At 47.0% G+C, this 18,512-nt stretch overlaps 1 protein-coding gene and 1 pseudogene across 2 annotated transcripts in view; one reads left to right on the top strand and one right to left on the bottom strand.

Moving 5' to 3' along the window:
* Tmem42 (transmembrane protein 42) overlaps positions 1-3,492 on the top strand; it is a 5,442-nt gene extending 1,950 nt beyond the window's left edge. Inside the window, exons 4-5 of the mRNA XM_048795374.1 lie at positions 1,648-1,850; positions 2,824-3,492. Of these exons, the coding sequence (XP_048651331.1) occupies positions 1,648-1,850; positions 2,824-2,964 (344 nt within the window). The 3' untranslated portion in view covers positions 2,965-3,492. The remainder of the gene's footprint in view (positions 1-1,647; positions 1,851-2,823) is intronic.
* Positions 3,493-12,251: 8,759 nt separating this feature from the next.
* Positions 12,252-18,293, bottom strand: LOC107145435 (annotated as a pseudogene). The gene is made up of 2 exons (XR_001503909.2): positions 18,256-18,293; positions 12,252-13,385 (listed from the first exon to the last, which is right to left on the bottom strand). The product of XR_001503909.2 is annotated as a 60S ribosomal protein L7a-like (transcript).
* Positions 18,294-18,512: the final 219 nt, after the last annotated feature.

Below are 18,512 nucleotides of genomic sequence, written 5' to 3'. Positions count from 1 at the left end.
GGCCTCCTCCCGAGTCGCGCCGACCCGGGTCCCGCGCGGGCGGTAAGAGACGGCGGACGAGGCCTCCTCCTGACAGGTCTAAAACCTTCCCTGCGGTTGGGCTAGTTCGCTCTGGGGGAGACCGCCACCTCCCACCTCTCATTTTAAGTCCCCTGTGCCTCAGACTTTCTCTGCACGCGATTCCAAGGTGAGAAACCCGCTGCCCATCGCTCTTCTGTCATTATCGGGTGTTCTGGCCGGTCTACCCTATTGCCAGGAAAATTGGGCGTGTAGGGTACCCTAGGCATACGGGGATACTGGAAAGAACCGTCTGAAAATTCCCCTGAACTGAGAACGCCCGCCCCCCCAGGGCTCAGGTGTATCCCCTTCGCCTCCCATCCCTAGTCTCTGCTTGATAGAGGAGTCTCATTGCATCCCCAACCCAGAGTTGGGCTCAGACCCGACAGTCTATTTAGGGCTGTCAGCGGGAGCTGCCACGCTTACAATTGGTAGTACTGTTGGGTGTGATTCTTGTAAGTGGTCCAAAGTAAAACAAGTGACTCTGTGGACTGGGAAGTTTTTTAGTCTTTATCAGTTGCCACCCAGCCTTCATAACCCTTTATGTCAGCAGGCTGCCACTGGACCATAAGATGCCTTGTGTAAATTATAAAGAAGCACTCTTTTGGGCTGGGGATAATAGCTCAGTTAGTATGCACAAAGCCCTGAGTTCAATCCCCAACACCACCACCACCAAAAAAAAAAAAAAAAAAAAGGCACTCTTTTCTCAAATATTTAGCTTCTGGTAAACCTAAGAGAAATAAGTAGGAGGTCTAGATAGGCCCAATCCATGGAAGAAGCATGCATGTCTGCAGGCAGTTTCCTTATTCTCAGCCAAGCAAGAAGGTCTATATAGGTTTTGTATAGGAGGCTTCTAAAGATCCCCTTTTCTCTCAAGGTTTTCTTTCTTTAAAAAAAAGGAAAGAAGAAAGAAAAAAATCTTTAGGTCCTTGAAGTGATGCCTGGAATGACTCACATCACTTCGGATGGTGTATCCCCAGTCAGGGCTGTGTCCTGGTTAAGAGCATGAAACTACAGTGTCTAGGGTTGAATCCTATGGGCTCTCATACTGTGGCACTTTAGGCAAGTTATGCAGTGCCCCTGGTTCTTTATCTCTAAAATGAAGTTAAGGAATAAGCAAGAATGCACCGAAAACACCTGCACAGGTAAAGTCTTAGCACAAAAGAGGCCCAGGAATGCCCTGAGGAGCTGGCCTGAATGAACTTGTAACTTGGGGATTGGGGTGCCTCGTAGAGGGAGGTATGGCCAATTTGTGCCTTACCTGATCCTGGGAAGTAAGGACTCCCCCCACCCTACTTATAGCACATACCAAGTAATAACTACCAGGCCCTGTGGTCTGCAAGCGTTGGTTCCTGTGGGACCAGTAAGAGGTCTGTGTTCACTGGAAAATACTAATTCTGGGTTAGTGTTTTACTTCTGCTCCAGGGTCACACAGCCAGCAAGAGTCTTCTCTGACTGTTCCATCTGGAAGATGGGTCTGCTGCCCACTGAGGGTTAAGTGAAAACCTGCCCTAGAAAGTTTTGAGTCCCCATGGGCTATGGTGCCATCCCAGTAGGGATCTGGCTGCCACAGTTATGTCCCTGAGTGAGCTGTAAGGGGAGCTGCAGGTGAGTGGGCATGGCTGCAGCGACACTTTCTCCCACAGGTGAACATGAGCTTATGCATCTTAGGCATTATTGTGATGGCGAGCACCAATTCCCTGATGTGGACCTTCTTCAGTCGGGGCCTCAGTTTCTCCATGTCTTCAGCCATTGCATCTGTCACAGTGACTTTTTCGAACATCCTCAGCTCAGTGAGTAGCCTGAGGGTCTGGTGCCCTTGTACTAAACCTGGGTTCTGGGTGAGTTGTCCATGAGGGACCCCTGCTTTCCCAGGGGAAAGGACGGATGTGAAGCAGAGGTTGGGCTCTGTCTGACCCCCACTTTGCTATTCCTCTAATCATGGAGCCATTAAATATGAAGGGTTGGGGCTAGGGCTGTAACTCAATGGTAGAGTGCCTGCCTCGCAAGTGTGAAGCACTGGGTTCGATCCTCAGCACCACATAAAAATAAATAAATATTTTGTGTTCATCTGCAACTAAAAAAATATTTTTTAAAAATATGATGGACGGGTTGGGGTTGTAGCTCAGTGGCTGAGGGCTTGCCTCACATGCGTGAGGCTCTGGGTTCAATCCTCAACCCCACATACAAAAATAAGTAAAAAACAAAGATATTGTGTCCATCTACAACTTAAAAAAAAAAATATGATGGACTTCTCAAGTTAGATAAGAATGCAGCCTGGCTTGGTGCTCCTTCCAGGCTGAGGACTTCTTTCTGAAGTCCCTCTGTAGCCTAGCTGTCACCTAGGCGTCTGTGAATTTGAGCATGAGCCCTGGAGGGTCCAGGTTCCTTCTGGTGGTCTGAAGTTAACAGGGCGGAGCTGAGCCCAGTCATTCCTAAAGTTCTGGGAGGAAGGCTGTGGTGGCTTAGCATGGGTCAGTGACTGCCAGGAACCATCTCTACGTTAGGTCCACCTGCCAGCCTGTGCCAGGTCTTTCTCACGTTCTCTGCTAGGGTCTAATGCTGTGAGTGAGGCGACACCCCACTTCTACTGGGGAGTCAGAGGTGAATGGAGTGAGCGGTGAAAGTGACGGCTGGGTGCGAAGCCCCAGGATGCTGGCTCTAGACCTTTGCTGCTGGCGCCTTCAGGGAGAATGTCAGCCAAAGGAGAGTGTGTTATGCCCACCCATGGAGGGCAGGTCCCTCACCGCTATCTCTTTTGCGCAGGCTTTCCTGGGCTACGTGCTGTATGGAGAGTGCCAGGAAGTCCTGTGGTGGGGAGGAGTGTTCCTCATCCTCTGTGGGCTCACCCTGGTCCACAGGAAGCTCCCGCCCACTTGGAAGGCTCTACCACACAAGCAGCAGTGACACCAGCTGGCAGGACGAAGAGCTGATAAGGCCACCATGGTGCCCAGCCTTGGGTTGGTGTGCAGGATTGCTTCCAGGGGGACCTGGGTATGCAGCCTTCCTACCGTTGGCCATGGGGTGATGCCAGACCAGGCAGGTCTTCGGGCCAGCCCTGCTCCCAAGGGAACAAGCCTCCGATCTCCAAGCCCTGAGTGCAGAAGCTGTTGCTTCTGTGAGGAGGAGAGGCAGTGCGGCAGTGCTCTTTCGGAGGTGTCCTCAGTCATCTGCGTAAAGTTTTGATTCTCATGTTCCTGAGCCCGGGCGGATGCTGAGCTCCTGGGTTGCTCAGCTTCATGTATGGTGCCTGAAATCACAGTGTAACTATAGTTCTGTTGTCCAAGGCCGTCACAAACCTCTAGTGTCAGTGACTGGTGGGGCTTTCTGACAACTCCGTGCCGACTTATAGGCCATCTATGTCATGCTTATGTATTATGGCAAGCAAAAGGAAACCTGAGTTAATAAATAACTTTTTTTTGTAAGTTAAAACTATCAGAATGGAATCTTAATTCTTTCCTTCCTTCTGGAGTTAGAGAGAGCAGCCAGGGTGAGCTGAACTTCCAGAGTGGGGCAGGTGGAGAGGGACAAGCATGGAGGTTCTGCCTGGTAGTGCCTGGCTGCTCTGTTGCCTGTGTTCCTTCTGGAGTCTGCCAGGCCAGCGCTTGACATTCGGCCATTCTCTCAAGGAGGAAAGTTGGATCTCATTTCGGAGCCCTCGTTCATTTTCCATATCAGGAAAGAAACCTGGGCTAAAGGTTGGCCCCACCCTTTGGTCTCCTCTGTCCATTGTTTCCCTTCAGTTTTTTTGCTAACTTATATCTTGTGAATGTAATTCCTAGCCCAGAATAGTCTGGCACTGCCATTTTTCTCTCCGTGCACAGCATTAACCTGCACTCACCTGCTCCAGCTCTTTGCTGGGGTTCCCCCTGACCCTTCACCAGTCCCCTGAGCCTGATCCCCAGCTGGGCTTCTTCATACATTCCTTGCAGATGAGAGGGCCCTGATGTCCTGTCCAGGACAGAGGAAGCTGGTCTAGGCTCCTCCTCTGGCACAGTACCTCTGTGGCTCTCCTCTCCTTCTCCAACAGTCTCACGGCTCTGGCTAACTGGGGTTGGCCCTCACCTACCACTCCAACAAGGGTTTTCTCTGTTGATAGCTCCTTAGTCCCCACTGCCCCACCTGATCCCCACATGCAGGAGTCAACCTCAACATCTGGTTACAACCCAACAAATTTCAGTTCATTCTCATGGAAAAAAACTATAGTTAGAAAAAAAAAAAAACTATAGCTAGAAATAGAAGGACACTCCCTTAACATGATAAAAGCAATATATATATGTACAATATACCACTAACATTATAGTGGTGAAAGGCAGAAAGCTTTTCCCCTAAGCTCGGAAATAAGACAAGGACTTCTTTCACTCCTTCTATTCCACATAGTTCTGGAAGTCCTAACTGGAGCAGTTAGTCAAAGAAAAGAAATAAGACGTCTAAATTGTAAAGAAGTAAAATTATCTCTCTTCACAGATGATGATTTTAATATTTGGAAAATCCTAAAGATTCCTCAAAATGTTAGAATTAAGAAATTCAGCAAAGTTGCCTCATACAAAAGCAACATTCAAAAATCAATTCCGGTTCTATACACTAACAATGAGCAAGCTGAAAGGATCTTTTTTTCAACTCAACAGTGGCATCAAAAATAATAAAATACTTAAAAATGTATCTAACCAAGGAGGTGGAAGACTTGTGCACTAAAAGCTACAAAAGATTACAGAAAGAAATTAGGGAAGACATAAATAAATGTAAATACATTTCATGTTCATGGATTGGAAGACTATTGTTAAAATGACATACCACCCAAAGTGATCTACAGATTCAATCCAATTCCCTGAAAGTTATCAATGGTATTTTTGCAGAAATTGACATCCTAAAATTCATATGGAATATCAAGAGCTGAATAGCCAAAACAATGTTGAAAAAGATCAAAGTTGAAAGACTCAATTCTTGATTCCAAAATTACTGCAAAGCCATGTAGTCAAAACAGTGTAGTACTATCATTAAGACAGAGTTATAGATCAGTTGGGATATAACGGAGTCCAGAAAATGTTTGACAAAGGTGTCAATACAATTCAATGGGGAAAATGATTTTTTCCAACAAATAGTGCTGGGAAAACTGTATCCATATGAAAAAGTTTAATGTTTACCTTACTTTGTATACCAAAAATGAATTAAAAAATTGATCAAAGCCATGAAAGTTAAAACAACGGTATAAGGCCTTGAGTTGGATCCCCAGTACCACAGGAAAAAAAAAAAGAGCTAAAACAATAAACTTTTCAAAGAGAGGGAAGATTTTTGTAACCTTAGATTTGGCAACAATTTCTAGGATATGACACCAAAAACACAGGCAGTAAAATAAGATAAATTTTGATGGATTTGTCATTTGATCCAATTTTCCTACAATCTGACAATTCTACTTCTTTCGACAATTCTATATCCCAAAGAATTGAAAACAAGTACTTAAACAAATATTAGTACAGCAGTGCTCATAGCAGCATTATTCAGAATAGCTAAAACGTGAAAACAACCAACATCCATCAACAGGTGAAAGGATAAAGACTGTGATAAATATACATATATATATAATTAAATACTATCCATAAGAAGGAATGAAGATCTGACACGTGCTTCAACATGGGCGGGCCTTGAAAACATTTCACTAAGTGAAATAAGCCTGACACAAAAGGACCTATGTTATGATCCCATTTATTTGAGGTCCCTAGAATAGCAGATTGGTAAAAAGCAGAGCAGTTTTACTAGGTGCTGGGGGAAAGAAACAGGCTGTTATTGTTTAAAAGATATAGAGTTTGTTGGGGACAATGAAAATATTCTGGAAGTGGATAGTGGTAATGATTGCACAGTGCTCTGCATGTACTTACTATCACTGAACTGCATGCTCCAAAATGATTAAAATGGGCAATTTTATGTACATTAACTGTGGTTTGGAGGTGGCTTGTTCCTCAAAGGTTCATGTGTTGGAAACTTGGTCCCCAGTGTAACAATTTTGAAGAGCAGAGGAATCTTTAAGCAGTGGGGCCCAATGGACAGTAATTGGTCACCCTCCAGAGTGATTAGTGGCTATCTCATGGGAGTGGTTAGGTCCCATGGGCCTGGAACAGTTATCTTTCTTTCAAAGTTCTTCAGGTATTATACATTATTAACAAAAAGGCAAAATACCTCAAAAGAAAATTGATCAAAGCATATTGTTTGCTAACTAATAGAATTCATACTGGCTGGTAATTCACAGAAGAGGAAACTTAAAGAGCCAGTGAACATATGAAAAGGTGAAACCTCAGTAGTAATATACTACATCCCCAGTAATAGTAGTAGACTACCTCCCCAGCCTTTTTACATTTTTATTTTGACAAAGGGTCTTCCTAAGTTGCCCAGGCTGGCCTCAAACTTGCGATCCTCCTGCTACCCCGACTGGTAGTTTCATGAATTTTTTTAATATAACTGTTTGCTGATAAATTGGAATATTTACATTTAACACTATTAAATATGAAAATATTATTGCTATGGTGGTTGAACAAGGAAATACCGAGCTTGTCCTTGCCAGCCCAGCTCTGCTCTAGGTTCTTTGGGCCTGGATAAGGAGAGGATGAGGAGTGGTGAATCAGGTGAGGGTTGGAGGAGGGACTCGCTGCACCAGTTCCAATGGGATTGGTTCCAGGGCCGGGCTGCCAGAGGATTGTTGCTGCAAATCCTAGAGCCGTCCTAGTATTTCCCTAGATCCTAGCAAACAGGGCCTTAGAGGGTTCAGCTCCCCCCACATCCACTCAACTGGTCATAAAGCTGAGGCAGGAATCCAGAGAGCCTTGGTTGAGTGCCTGTCCCCTCTGCCCTGCTTCATGTCCCCCTTGCTGGCCTTCAGCAGGGTCCCCCATCATCTGACCTGAAGGCATGTGGCAGTGAGCCCTGTTCATCCTCAGTGCAGGCTATTGTAGGTGGCAGCCCCTCATCCTCTCTGGGGGGAATATCGGAAAGAAAAAGCACACAGCTTGGGCAACAGGGCTCCTGGTGGCATCACTGCTAATATCAGTTTGTTGCCCGAGAGTCACATGGTTAAGCAAACACAGTAGAACATCGTATAGCCATGAGCAGGAATATTTGAGATAGGTGGATACAGGCAATGACTACAAGGGCAGGCTACCAGCCGGATCCACAGGCGCCCTGGTCACTATGTGTCGTGTTAAACACTCATGTACTCTGGCAAGCACTAAGAATGGCTTCATGAGAAGAGATTGCAGGGTTTATTGGAATTTTTTATTTTCTGCTTTAAAGTGTTTACATACACAATAAGAAAAAAGAGTCAGATGTAGGATAAACTTACAGTTTCAGATACAAAGGAGAAAAGATGTTCCTCCTGCAGATCTATGGATGCTATTTTTCCAGTTGCTCCCTATCTCCAAAAAGGAGGTAAAAAGTATCAGAATGGCCTTCATGAGTTAGGTCTAGAGCTCAGCATTGTGGGCTGCCCACATAGTGCCTGGGATGGCCCGCAGGGTGGTGGCTGCTCTTTCTTCCTCAGAACTGGGAAGTGGGTGCAGAGCCTGGTGGGCAAGCAAGCTTGAATTCCCAAAAGTAGGGCTTACCAGGATGCCTTTCAAAAAGGGGTTCCCAGCTTGCTCTGGGCAGGGAGGACAGAATCTCCCCTGACCTCAGGAAGAGGCACCTGCCCTGCAGATACATGTGCTGGGCATCCCTGGTCTCCCCACAGACGTCCATACTTTTGTGAGCCAGACTGACTTCTTTTAACTGGTGTGAATTGGACCCTCTGTGCCAGGCACTGATGAGCCCTGGGAGAGCTACAGTGTTCCCTCACTTTTCAGGTAAAGAACCTAACACAGGTGACATCGCAGTGACACAGAGCAGGTGACTATGGTGTGGAACTCAATGTCAGATCTCACTCTTTCTCAGGAGCATTTGCTGCTGTGTCAGGCTGGCTCCTTTCCAAAGAATTAACATTATCAAAAATTACAGATGCCGATGGGGAGAGCAGAGCATTATTGTCTACCAGAATCACAACTGCAGCTGATCTTCAACCCAACATTTCCACTTGAAAGCATTCAGTTTTACAGATATACATAGATCATTTATCCTCATGTGGGTGTAAGATTTTTGTTTGCAGTATTGAGAAAGTGGAAGCAACCCAAATGCCTATAGAAAGGAGGTTAGTTAAATAAATTATGGGTCATCTACACAAATGAACTACTATGCATCCATGAAAAGAACAGGCCAACTCATGTGCTTGAAAAATCTCCAACATCTCCAAGATCTCCAAAAACTTGAAATGCAGAACAATACATTAATATGCTCCCATTTGTATAAGCATGAGGGGAAATATTGCATAAATATGTTGTCTTAGTGCATACAGTCTCTGGAAAGGTCTAAAAGAAACTAGTAACTAGAATGCATCAAGGTGACTGGCACTTTAGAGAACTTGACCATGTGGATGCATTATATATTCAAAATATAGAACAAAATTTAAAACCACAAGCAATCCTTACTTTTCTAGCTTAAAGAAAATAAGAAAACCATGAAGTCAGTAAAGAATTACCTATTTCCTTTAGAGTTGTTCTATAGGAAGTTCCAATAACCATACAACAAATTTCATAACCTTAAAAACCCTTCTGTCTCAGCCAGATGGTTCCTCCTTTAGTTTCTGTAGGAAACTTTTTTTTTGTATTGGCTATTGAACTCAGTAGCACTCTACCACTGAGCTACACCAACAGCCCTTTTTATTGTGAGCTGGTATTACAGGTGTGTGCCATCATAACCTTTTTTGTGGGGGTGGGGAGTACCAGGGATTGAATTCAGGTGCACTCAACCACTGAGCCATATCCTCAGCCCTATTTTGTATTTAATTTAGCAACAGGGTCTCTCTGAGTTGCTTAGTGCCTCAATTTTACTGAGGCTGGTTTTGAACTTGTGATCCTCCTGCCTCAGCCTACCAAGATGCTGGGATGACAGGCATGCACCACTGTGCCTGGCTTAAATTTTTTTTTTTTTTAACCTGGCCTGAAGGACCAAGGAAGGCACAGTTCAACTCTGGCCAGAAAATTGAAGCAGACTTGAAGTCTTTCTAGGGGCAGGGCAGCATCATGAGTGTCGGGCACACACAGGAAGTACATCCTGAGGGAGCATGTTGTACCCCTGGACTCAAAAGACTTCCCAGGAGTTAGGGCACCCCTAGGAGGAGGTGCACCAGGCAGTCCAGGTTAACAGGGCTCTCATATGGCTTCCACTGCTGGAACTTTTAGTTCAAATGGAATAATTCAGTTCAGCCCTTGGTTCCAGGGGACCTGTCTGAGGTGGTGAGGTCCAGTTTTAGTCATCTGTGACACAATTGTTCATCTATCTCATAGGTATGGCTGACCCCTGTAAGTGTTCTGCAGGGAAAGTGTCAGCAGAAACAAGTCAGAATGTGGGAAGGACTTTGCATCTCTTTTGCCCGTGAGAACTAGAACTCTGCTCAGCTGTGATTTAACAAGCTTTTGGGAAGTTCCAGTGGCCTCTAAGATAACCTGGTTTGTATTAGTCATGCAGAGCCAGCAGTTCTCAAAGTTGGCTGCACGTTTAGACCACACAGAGAGCTTTGAGAGTACAGAGGCTCAGGTGTGGGGGATTAATAAGTTAATCAATGACACCAGTCTCGGAGGTGGACATCAGTACTCCTGACAGCTTCACAGGTGACTCCAGTGTGCTGCATGCACGTGGAAACTGAGGACCAGGATTGGGCTTTTTTTTTTTTTTTTCTTTTTTAAGAGTGTGATTGACAGCCAATCTGCCTGCAGGCATTTTGCCCAGGAAGAGTGGGGGGGGTCCTTCCCTTTCTTGATTGTGAACCTGTGAGTAGCTTGAATTCTAACTAGTGGGGAGATCTGCTCCTAAGCTGAGGTAACACAAGGAAATGTCATTCTAATGGGGATACGTGGCAAGTCAGGTGTGTATGCACACACATGCCAAGTGAATCTATTTTTCACTTTAGCACTGGGGTTATCTCATTTATAGCAGAAATAGCCTTGGATCATGAGAGCTCCCTGGTGCTTCCTCTTCTCTGGATAAAAAGGCTGATATCTGGCCACTTCCTCCCCAACCTCTCTCTTCAGGGTGTGAGCTCCCACCTCAAGCTGGTGTCTGATCCGCAGTCACCCAAAGTCTGGCCTGACCAGGAGGCAAGAGCAATTCCAGGGGTCGTGGGTTCCCTCCTTTATTCGCCCGCTCTCCTCTTTCTCTCCAGTTTCTCTGTCAATTAAAGGACAGCACACAGCACCATGGCTCTAGATTTGTTCTAGCTTTGTCTGCAGAGAGGAGGCAGGTATCGGGGTGGGGGCCCCACTTTTTGTTTAATTGTTCCAGGAAGTACTAGTTTTACCTTTATTTTTTATGTGGGGCTGAGGATCCAACCTAGTGCCTCACACATGGTAGGCAAGCATTCTACCTCTGAGCTACAACCGCAGCCCTGGGGTCTCCCACTTTTCAAACTGTTAACCAGAAATGCCTGCCAAGTACTGTGTCTGCTGGTCGCAGTTCAACAGCACATAACCCCCGAGGTTGATACATGCATGCCCATTTTACAGATGGGAAACCAAGTCTCAGACCCATTGCCAGCAGGGGTGGAGCAGAGCGCCCCGCTCCCCTTGCTGCATCATCAGAATTTGAACCCAGAAAGAGAAACTTAGGCCATAAAGATCCCCCTTTTCTTCTTTTCTCATGTGCTGGGTTGCTAACAAAGCTGAAGCTTGTGTACCTTGACCTCTTGCAATGGGAGAACATTGCTTCTTGCCACATGGGGACTTCCAGGAACAGGTGCTTTATCTGTGGTTGGTGCTGAACCAGCCTCCACCATCCCAGGACCAGCCGAAGCTGCAGGCAGTATCGGAGAAACCTTCGGCCCTGCTCACGAGGCTTGAGGGCCGGCCCCTGGGCTCTGAATCTGCAGTGCCCTTTCTAATAAATTCAAGCCAAGAGTTCCTTTGTCTTCCTGAGCCTCAGTTTCCCTATCTGTGAAGTGGTTATAATGAGGATCATTATGCAATTAGGACAGAACCGAGGCTCAGCTGGGCTCGGCAGTAGTGAGCGCTCTATCCACAGATGATCCAATTCCTTGGCCAACCAGGAGATGGCTGGGGAGTGACCAGCACAGAGAGAGGAGGCCACTCAGAGGGATGACTATTCTAGGGGGATCTAGAACATTCTCTAGGGATGAATCTCAGTGCTGAGGTTTGCTCACCCCAAGCTGTGTGGGCTGGAGGCAAGCCAGTAACAGTGATTAGAAACACCACACCTTCCGTGCAAAGATAATAGGAAACAGCTTGTTGGTCAGTCACAGCCAGGTTACTTACCTGCACATAAGTACAATTAGGAAACAGAAAAGAATTAGATCTGTGGCAGGTGGTTTGATAATGGTGGGGGGGATCGTGCTCTTTTATGTTGTTTTTAATTTTTAAAAATAGATAGAGCAGGGCTGGAGTGTGGCTCAGTGGCAGAGTGCTTACCTGGTGTGTATGAGGCCCTGGGTTGGATCTCCAGCACCAAAAAGGACTTTCTAGCACTTTCTGAGAGAGGGGCTCTTTGGCTCCTCTGAGGGAAGCTTAGGGTCTCCTCCAGGGTGCCCGTAGAGGTAGTAACCAGAAGCACCTCCATTGCCTTCAGCCCGGTGAGGGTTAAACACTAGCCCAAAGCAGAGAGGGGAAGTGCACCCAGAAGTCTGGATGCCTGGGGTGATAAGGGAGCCTTATCTAACTCAAGCACACGACAAAAGCTGGATGATCAGGGTAGAGATGGCGTTGAGGCCCATGGAGGGACAAGGAACAATGCAGATTGAGGGCCAGGCTCAAGGATCCAGGGGACAACAGGAATCCGAAAGGCGGGTGGGGGCTCAGTGAGTGGGCAGAAGATGTTCCTAAGGCAGGGGAGCATCTCCTGGGGATGGGTGTGGCTAGAGTTCAGCACAGAGGTGGGGGCCCACAGGGCCAGGGTGCTGGCTGGCTCAGCAGGTTCCCTGCCTAATCTAAATAGCAGCTGTTCCCTTCCCTGCCATCCAGTTGTTAACACTGCTTAAAACCACCACGGCAGGGTACAGCAGGGCCATGTCTCCCTACGGCTACGGCTTCCCAGAGCATGCCGTTCTGACAGGGTTCAAAGTACTTACATTTCACTGCTTTCCCCCCTTTTTTTTTTTTTCAAGAGACTTGATTTTACTGGATCATGTATTATCAGTATAAATAAATGCTTTATAGACTCACATTCATTGCTACCTTAAATAAGACAGTGACTGGTCAATCACAAAACCCTGGCTTGGTTTCTGAGTATTTTACTGCTATATACAGCCTTTTCATGCAAGTTACACAATGAGTTTCTAAAGCTCTCACGCTACGGGGCATGCCCTTGCTACTGCCTGAAACACATTTATTGCCTTCGGCCCAAGACACTGGATGAAGGACAATTTATCATTTTTATGTACAGAAATGCAACAGCATACATTTATCCCAGTTTAGTGGCGAGTTCTTTAGCCTTTGCCCTTTCCAGCTTGGCAATGCGAGCCACAGATTTTGGACCCAGGACGTTGCTTCACCAGTGGCGACGGATCTCATCATATCTGTCATTGCAGTTGGTTCTGATAGCTTCCACCAACTTAGCCAGAGCTCCTTTGTCTTCCGAGTTAACCTGTGTGAAGGCAACAGTGGTGCATGTCTTCCTGTGAACCAGACGTCCCAGCCCAGCCTTCCCCTTGATGATGCAGTAAGGGACTCCCATCTTGCGACACAGGGCAGGCAGGAAGACAACCAGCTGGATGGGATCCACATCATGTGCGATCTCCACCAGCTGAGCCTTCTTGTTCTCCACCAAGGTGGTGACAGTATTGACCCTTGCTCGAAGGACAGGTGGTCTCTTTGTGGGAACATCCCCTTTGCCAGCAGCCTTCTTCTCAGCCCGGGCCAACAGCCTCTGCTTCTTTTCCTGCTTGGTCTCAGGTCTGTACTTGTGGGCAAGCTTAAGCAGCTGGGTGGCTGTTTGGCGGTCCAAGGCCTGGGTGAACTGGTTAATCGCAGGAGGCACTTTCAGCCGCTTATAGAGAATAGCCCTTTGGCGCTGCAGCCATTTTACAGCGGGGCCATTTTACAAAGCGGGTAAGGTCCCTTTTGGGCTGGATGTCCTGTCCGATGCCGAAGTTCTTTGGCCTCTTCTCGAAGAGCGGGTTCACTACCTTCTTAGCCTCCTGCTTCTTGACCACGGCAGGGGCCGGGGCCACCTTCTTCCCCTTGGCCTTCTTTCCCTTCGGCATCTTGGTCGGCAGGAGGAGAGAGAGACACTCACTGCTTTCCCTTTTAATTTCAAAAGGGAGAAATGGACAGAAGAGAGTAAATAAAAACAACCCTCATTTTACCAGTTAGTAAGCTTTTTTTCTACATAATTTTACTTCTTTTGCAGTGCTGGGGATGGAACCCAAGGCCTCACACACACTAAACATGCATTCTACCACTGGCTACACTCAAGCCCCCTTAGTCTTTGTTGACAATGAATTTCAGAGGGATAGTGCCCCCCTTAGCAATAGAATGTTATGGTTTGGATGTGAAGTGTCCCCTCAAAAGCTCATGTGGCAATGCTGGAATGTTCAGAAGTGAAATGATTTAAATATGAGAGATGTAAATCAAAATCAGTGGATTAATCCACTTGATGGATTAATAATTTGAATGGGTTAGTGGGTGGTAACTGTAGGCAGGTGGGGCATGGCTGAAGGAAGTCTGTCATTGGGGATGTGTCCTGGGGAATTCATTTTGTCTTTTGCTCCTAGATTGCTCTCTCTGCTTCCTGGCTGCCATGAGCTGAGCAGCTTTCCTATACCAGGACCTTCTGCCATGATGTTCTGCCTCATCTCAGGCCCACAGCAATGGAGTCAGCTGTTCATGGGCTGAGACCTCTGAAGTCGTGAGCCCCAAATAAACTTTTTCTCCTCTAAGTTGTTCTTGTAAGGTGTTTGGATCACAGGGATGAAAACGCTGACTAACACAGAGAACATCCCTCATTTTCTGTTTGTCTGGTGACTCATCATCTTTAGATTTGAGGTTATGTGTTCCTGGTTGCAATATTATGTAAGTGATGTCCTCAAAAAATCATACCTGGAGGCAAATGATGTCTACCTGTCCCTGAAGTTTATCATTTGGTTAAGGTATTGTCCACTTTCTTTGCCATATAATTACTGTTTTTTTTCCTTTGTAACTAATAAACAATTTGTGTGGAAATAATTTAAGACCATGCAAATATCCTGCTCGTCATCAAAATTCCCCACCTCCAGATTTAGCATCCATTGACAGTTCTTGCCTGAACCACTCACCTTCACTATGCTGGTTACACAGTGATTTTCCAGCTCTTCACCCACACCCACCTCCTGGCCCCTGGCATTCTCCTGAGAGCAGAGCCCTCTGTTCACATCCCTTCATCATCTCTGTGGACTTATGGATCCTTTTGAAAATGGTTTATGATTCACACTTGTTCTTAATTCTGTTCATGCTCAAAATATCCCAAATTTTTCCAGTGAAAGTTCCTTACAGCTGGCTCAGAATGTTGTTTTAGAACCTCTTTGTATTTATGATACAAAATGTATTGCCATAATCCTCCCTCCTAGGGCCCATACCTGCTGTCCCAAACCCTTCAAGACCTTGCAGACCTCCAGCCTAGGCAGGCCCCCATGGCAGACCTGCCTCTGTCCTGGGGTGGACAGGAACCCTTGCGTACTCATGGTCTGGCTCCAGAGGACACCTTTTTCATGCCTGTTGAGGAAGAGCCAATGGAGTACATCCTCAGTGACATGGGCTATGCTCACATGGGTTCCACCAAAAATATCAGAGAAAACCTCTGGAACTTTGGTCAGGTGATGAAGTTGCCATTCCTGAATGGAACAGGTCCATCCCATAGACCCCCCCTTTTTATTTAGGGAGGAGCTAGTAAAGCTTGTGGGGGAAGGTAGGTGAGCTCAGGTCAATTGCCAGCCTCAGACACATGAAACTGGTCCAGAGAGGGGTTAGCTCCCCAGGTCTGGGGTGGAGACCAAGCCAAGAGGCCTTCCTCCAGGACCCACAATGGGATTTTTGCAGCTTCCTTTCCTCTCTCTCAACCCCAGTATTTATCAAAGAACTGAGCACTTGACAATTATTTATATGTCCTGTTGGTGCACACAAAGTGTTTCTAAAAATATTTCAGAAGCTTAGGTGGGGAGGCCTCTGCTGAGTGGAGGGAAGATATCTTCATACAGTGTGGTGAGCCGTTCTAATTAGACCGTGGCCGCCATTAGAAGATGGCGCCGGCTTCCACTGTGGCCTGTGATAAACAACTCCTAATATGGAGAATTGGCACGCAATCCCTTACCGCCCTATGAGAAAGGTCCACGTGGCAGCTTAAGATTGGTATGCTGGAGGCTTTATTAGGCTGTGCTTGGGCGCTCGGCGACGGGTCACTAGAAGATGATACATGAATCAAGGCCTGAATAAACTGCTGAAAGAAGAATCCTGTGTCGTGTTTTCCCTTGCCGGCGAGGGGTCGCGGCAATACAGCCCAAAGGCAGAGCAATGACCTGGAGATGCAGGACTGGGTGGCTGTAAGGTCCAGGGTGTGAAGACTCATGACACCAGACACAACCAACCTTCCTTCTCATCAGACTTTGCAACAGAAAACTTCTGAAAAATGCCAAGCCTTATACCTCTGCTTGAAGTTTCCCCTCCTCTCCCTAAGTCTGCACAACAGGGCAGGTTGGATATGGGCACAGTGGAGGAGGACCCCCTGGTTAGGACTGCGGGGTGCACCATGCAGGGTGTGTCATGTACACCCCCTTCTCTACCCTCACTATTGTGGAGGGCCATTTACTGTATCACCTTACAGGAGAGGACATGACAGAAAGTGAGAATGATTGGCAGGGAAGGAAAAGCCCAAATGAAGGCCACAGGAGGGAGAGGAAGAAGCCTCCTGGAGCTGAGGTAGTTGCCCCTCTTGGAAAGTTAAGGGTTGACTCTAAGAACTCCAAAGAATTGGAAGCACACACTCCCCACTCTTGGGAGAATGAACATTATCATCTATTCCTTTTATTTTTATAGCTTTCCCTTCAGATAACCAAATAATACATGTACTTCAACTCTACATAGACTCAACGCCAAATTGTACAGGGATGTGAATTATAGCTTGAGAAAATGGTTTAAAATAAATAGGACTGGGGCTGGGGATGTGGCTCAAGCGGTAGCGCGCTCGCCTGGCTTGCGTGCGGCCCAGGTTCGATCCTCAGCACCACATATAAACACAGATGTTGTGTCCGCCGAAAACTAAAAAATAAATATTAAAAAAATTCTCTTTCTCTCTCTCAAAAAAATAAATAAGATAAAATAAAATAAATAGGACTTAAAAAGTAACATGTACTTATTACAAAAGACTTAGAAAGTACAGAAATGTGGACAGAAAATGAAATCAGTGTCCTCCCCAGTGATAAGGACTCCACATGTTGATGTGCCTCGTTCTTTTTGATACTGATGCTGACATATTTGAGGTGGCATGTCCTGTGCCTGGCTTTGTAGGTTGCTTCATTTAATTGAACTCGATTACAGAGGCATTCCCCCAGGGAATTGGAAGCGCTTTGTGTACTTCATTCTAATGTCTGGGCCCCACCGATCTATGGATGTACTTAACCTTTGCTCTGTGTCTGAGCACTTGAGAGGTTTCTAATTTTCAGTGCTGCAGAGTCTCTGGGAGACCGTAGGCAGACGTCATTGCCAGGAAGATGGGTCACAGCACAGGGTGGCTATGAAGTGCACCATAGATGGTGTGTGTTAAGTTTCTGATACACCAGGCAAATCCTTACGTGCCTCTTTCTTCATTTCCCAAAATAGTTTCAGAAAAATTTCTTGAATGACTGCATTTCCCTGATGAACCAGACCTGTCTCAAGACCAAAGACATGAGGGCTCCGTGCTGGTGTGCAGACCCACGTGTGCCACAGTTGGCCTGGGAGTCTGGGCCACATGTGCAGGTGCCTGTACTTTACACCAGTCTGATGCTGCCATGTTCCCGTTGCCCATTGCTCAGCAGTTTTTAGGTGTCCCCAGCTGAACTGTGAGTTCTGTGGAGGATGCTCAGGGACCACGGCCGAGCAGCCATTCAAAGTTATCAAGCAATATACCTTTGCCAAGGAACTCCAGCCTTGCCACTGGCTGCTTCTCTCCCAAGTTCTGCGACCCTGGGCAAGACTTTGAGCCCCTCTGTGCTTCTGTTATCTCGTGGGTTATAATGAGTACTCGGTAACCCATACAACTACCCAGCCCAGTGCCCAGAGCTCATTAGTGGCCTATTCCCAGGTGACCCTTAGGAGTGTTGGAGTTTGGGAAGCAGTGGGTTAAGGTGGGGCTTCTTTCAGAGATGAGGAAACCAGCCCAGAGAGCAGGGGAGCTGGCTTAAGGCTGTACAGTGTGGTGGTTGAACCAACTTTACTGACTCCTGGTGGAGTGTTCCTCCTCCACACCCTCCCCTCAAGCCACCTGTTCAGGCCATGAGCCACGTGTGAGTACTCCAGGACTCTAAGGTATTGCAGGAGTCACTTCCAAAATGAGGTTACCAGAGAGTGGGTTCTGTGTCAGGGAATCTCAGAGCCCCTGCCAACTTCAGAGGCCTTCAACTTTAAGCTTGATAGCTTTCCCCTCCGAGGTCCCTCTTTATTTACAGTACTGGGGGTTAAACCCAGGGCCTCATATGTGCTAGGCAAGGGCTACTCCTGGGCTACTTCCCTCCTCCAGGTTCCTTCTTAATATTGCTCCTTCACCCTGAGATATGTGGGGCCACCACTGGGCCTGCTCCATTTGCAAATTTATTTTGTGTGTGTGTGTGTGGGGGGCACTGGGGATTGAACTCAGGGGCACTCGACCACTGAGCCACATCCCCAGCCCTATATTGTATTTTTTTAGAGACAGGGTCTCACTTGAGTTGCTTAGCTCCTCGCTTTTGCTGAGGCTGGCTTTGAACTCACAATCCTCCTGCCTAAGCCTCCCAAGTCACTGGGATTACAGGCGTGCGCCACCATGCCTGGCCATCTGCAAATTTCTGACCAGCAGGCAGAGCTTCTGGTGGGGCTGCCTAAGGGGGGGCAAGGAAACTTGACGTGGCAGTTAGCCCATGTACTACCTATGGCCATGTAACAAGTGTCCCTGAGATATAGCACTTACACAACATTTATCAGCTCACACATGTGGGGCCAAGAATCCGGGTGCAGTCTCCTGGATCCTGTGGATCATGGTCTCGCATGCTGCAGGCCTCTCAAGTTTCCTCTGGGGGAGGATTCACTTCCAGGCTCCTTGCCTGGTTGCTGACAGTCTCAGGTCCTCGTCCTGAGGGCCTTGTCACAGCATGGCGGTCGGCTTCCATTGGAGCCAGCAGGGAGTGTGCAGGACCTCATCTCAGAAGAGAGAGTCCCATTCTGTTG

This window comes from Marmota marmota, unplaced genomic scaffold (assembly GCF_001458135.2).
Source record: "Marmota marmota marmota unplaced genomic scaffold, marMar, whole genome shotgun sequence".
Taxonomy (NCBI): Eukaryota; Metazoa; Chordata; class Mammalia; order Rodentia; family Sciuridae; genus Marmota; species Marmota marmota.
The sequence above is the reverse complement of the archived record's forward strand: the minus strand, read 5'-3'. Positions and strand labels throughout refer to the sequence as shown.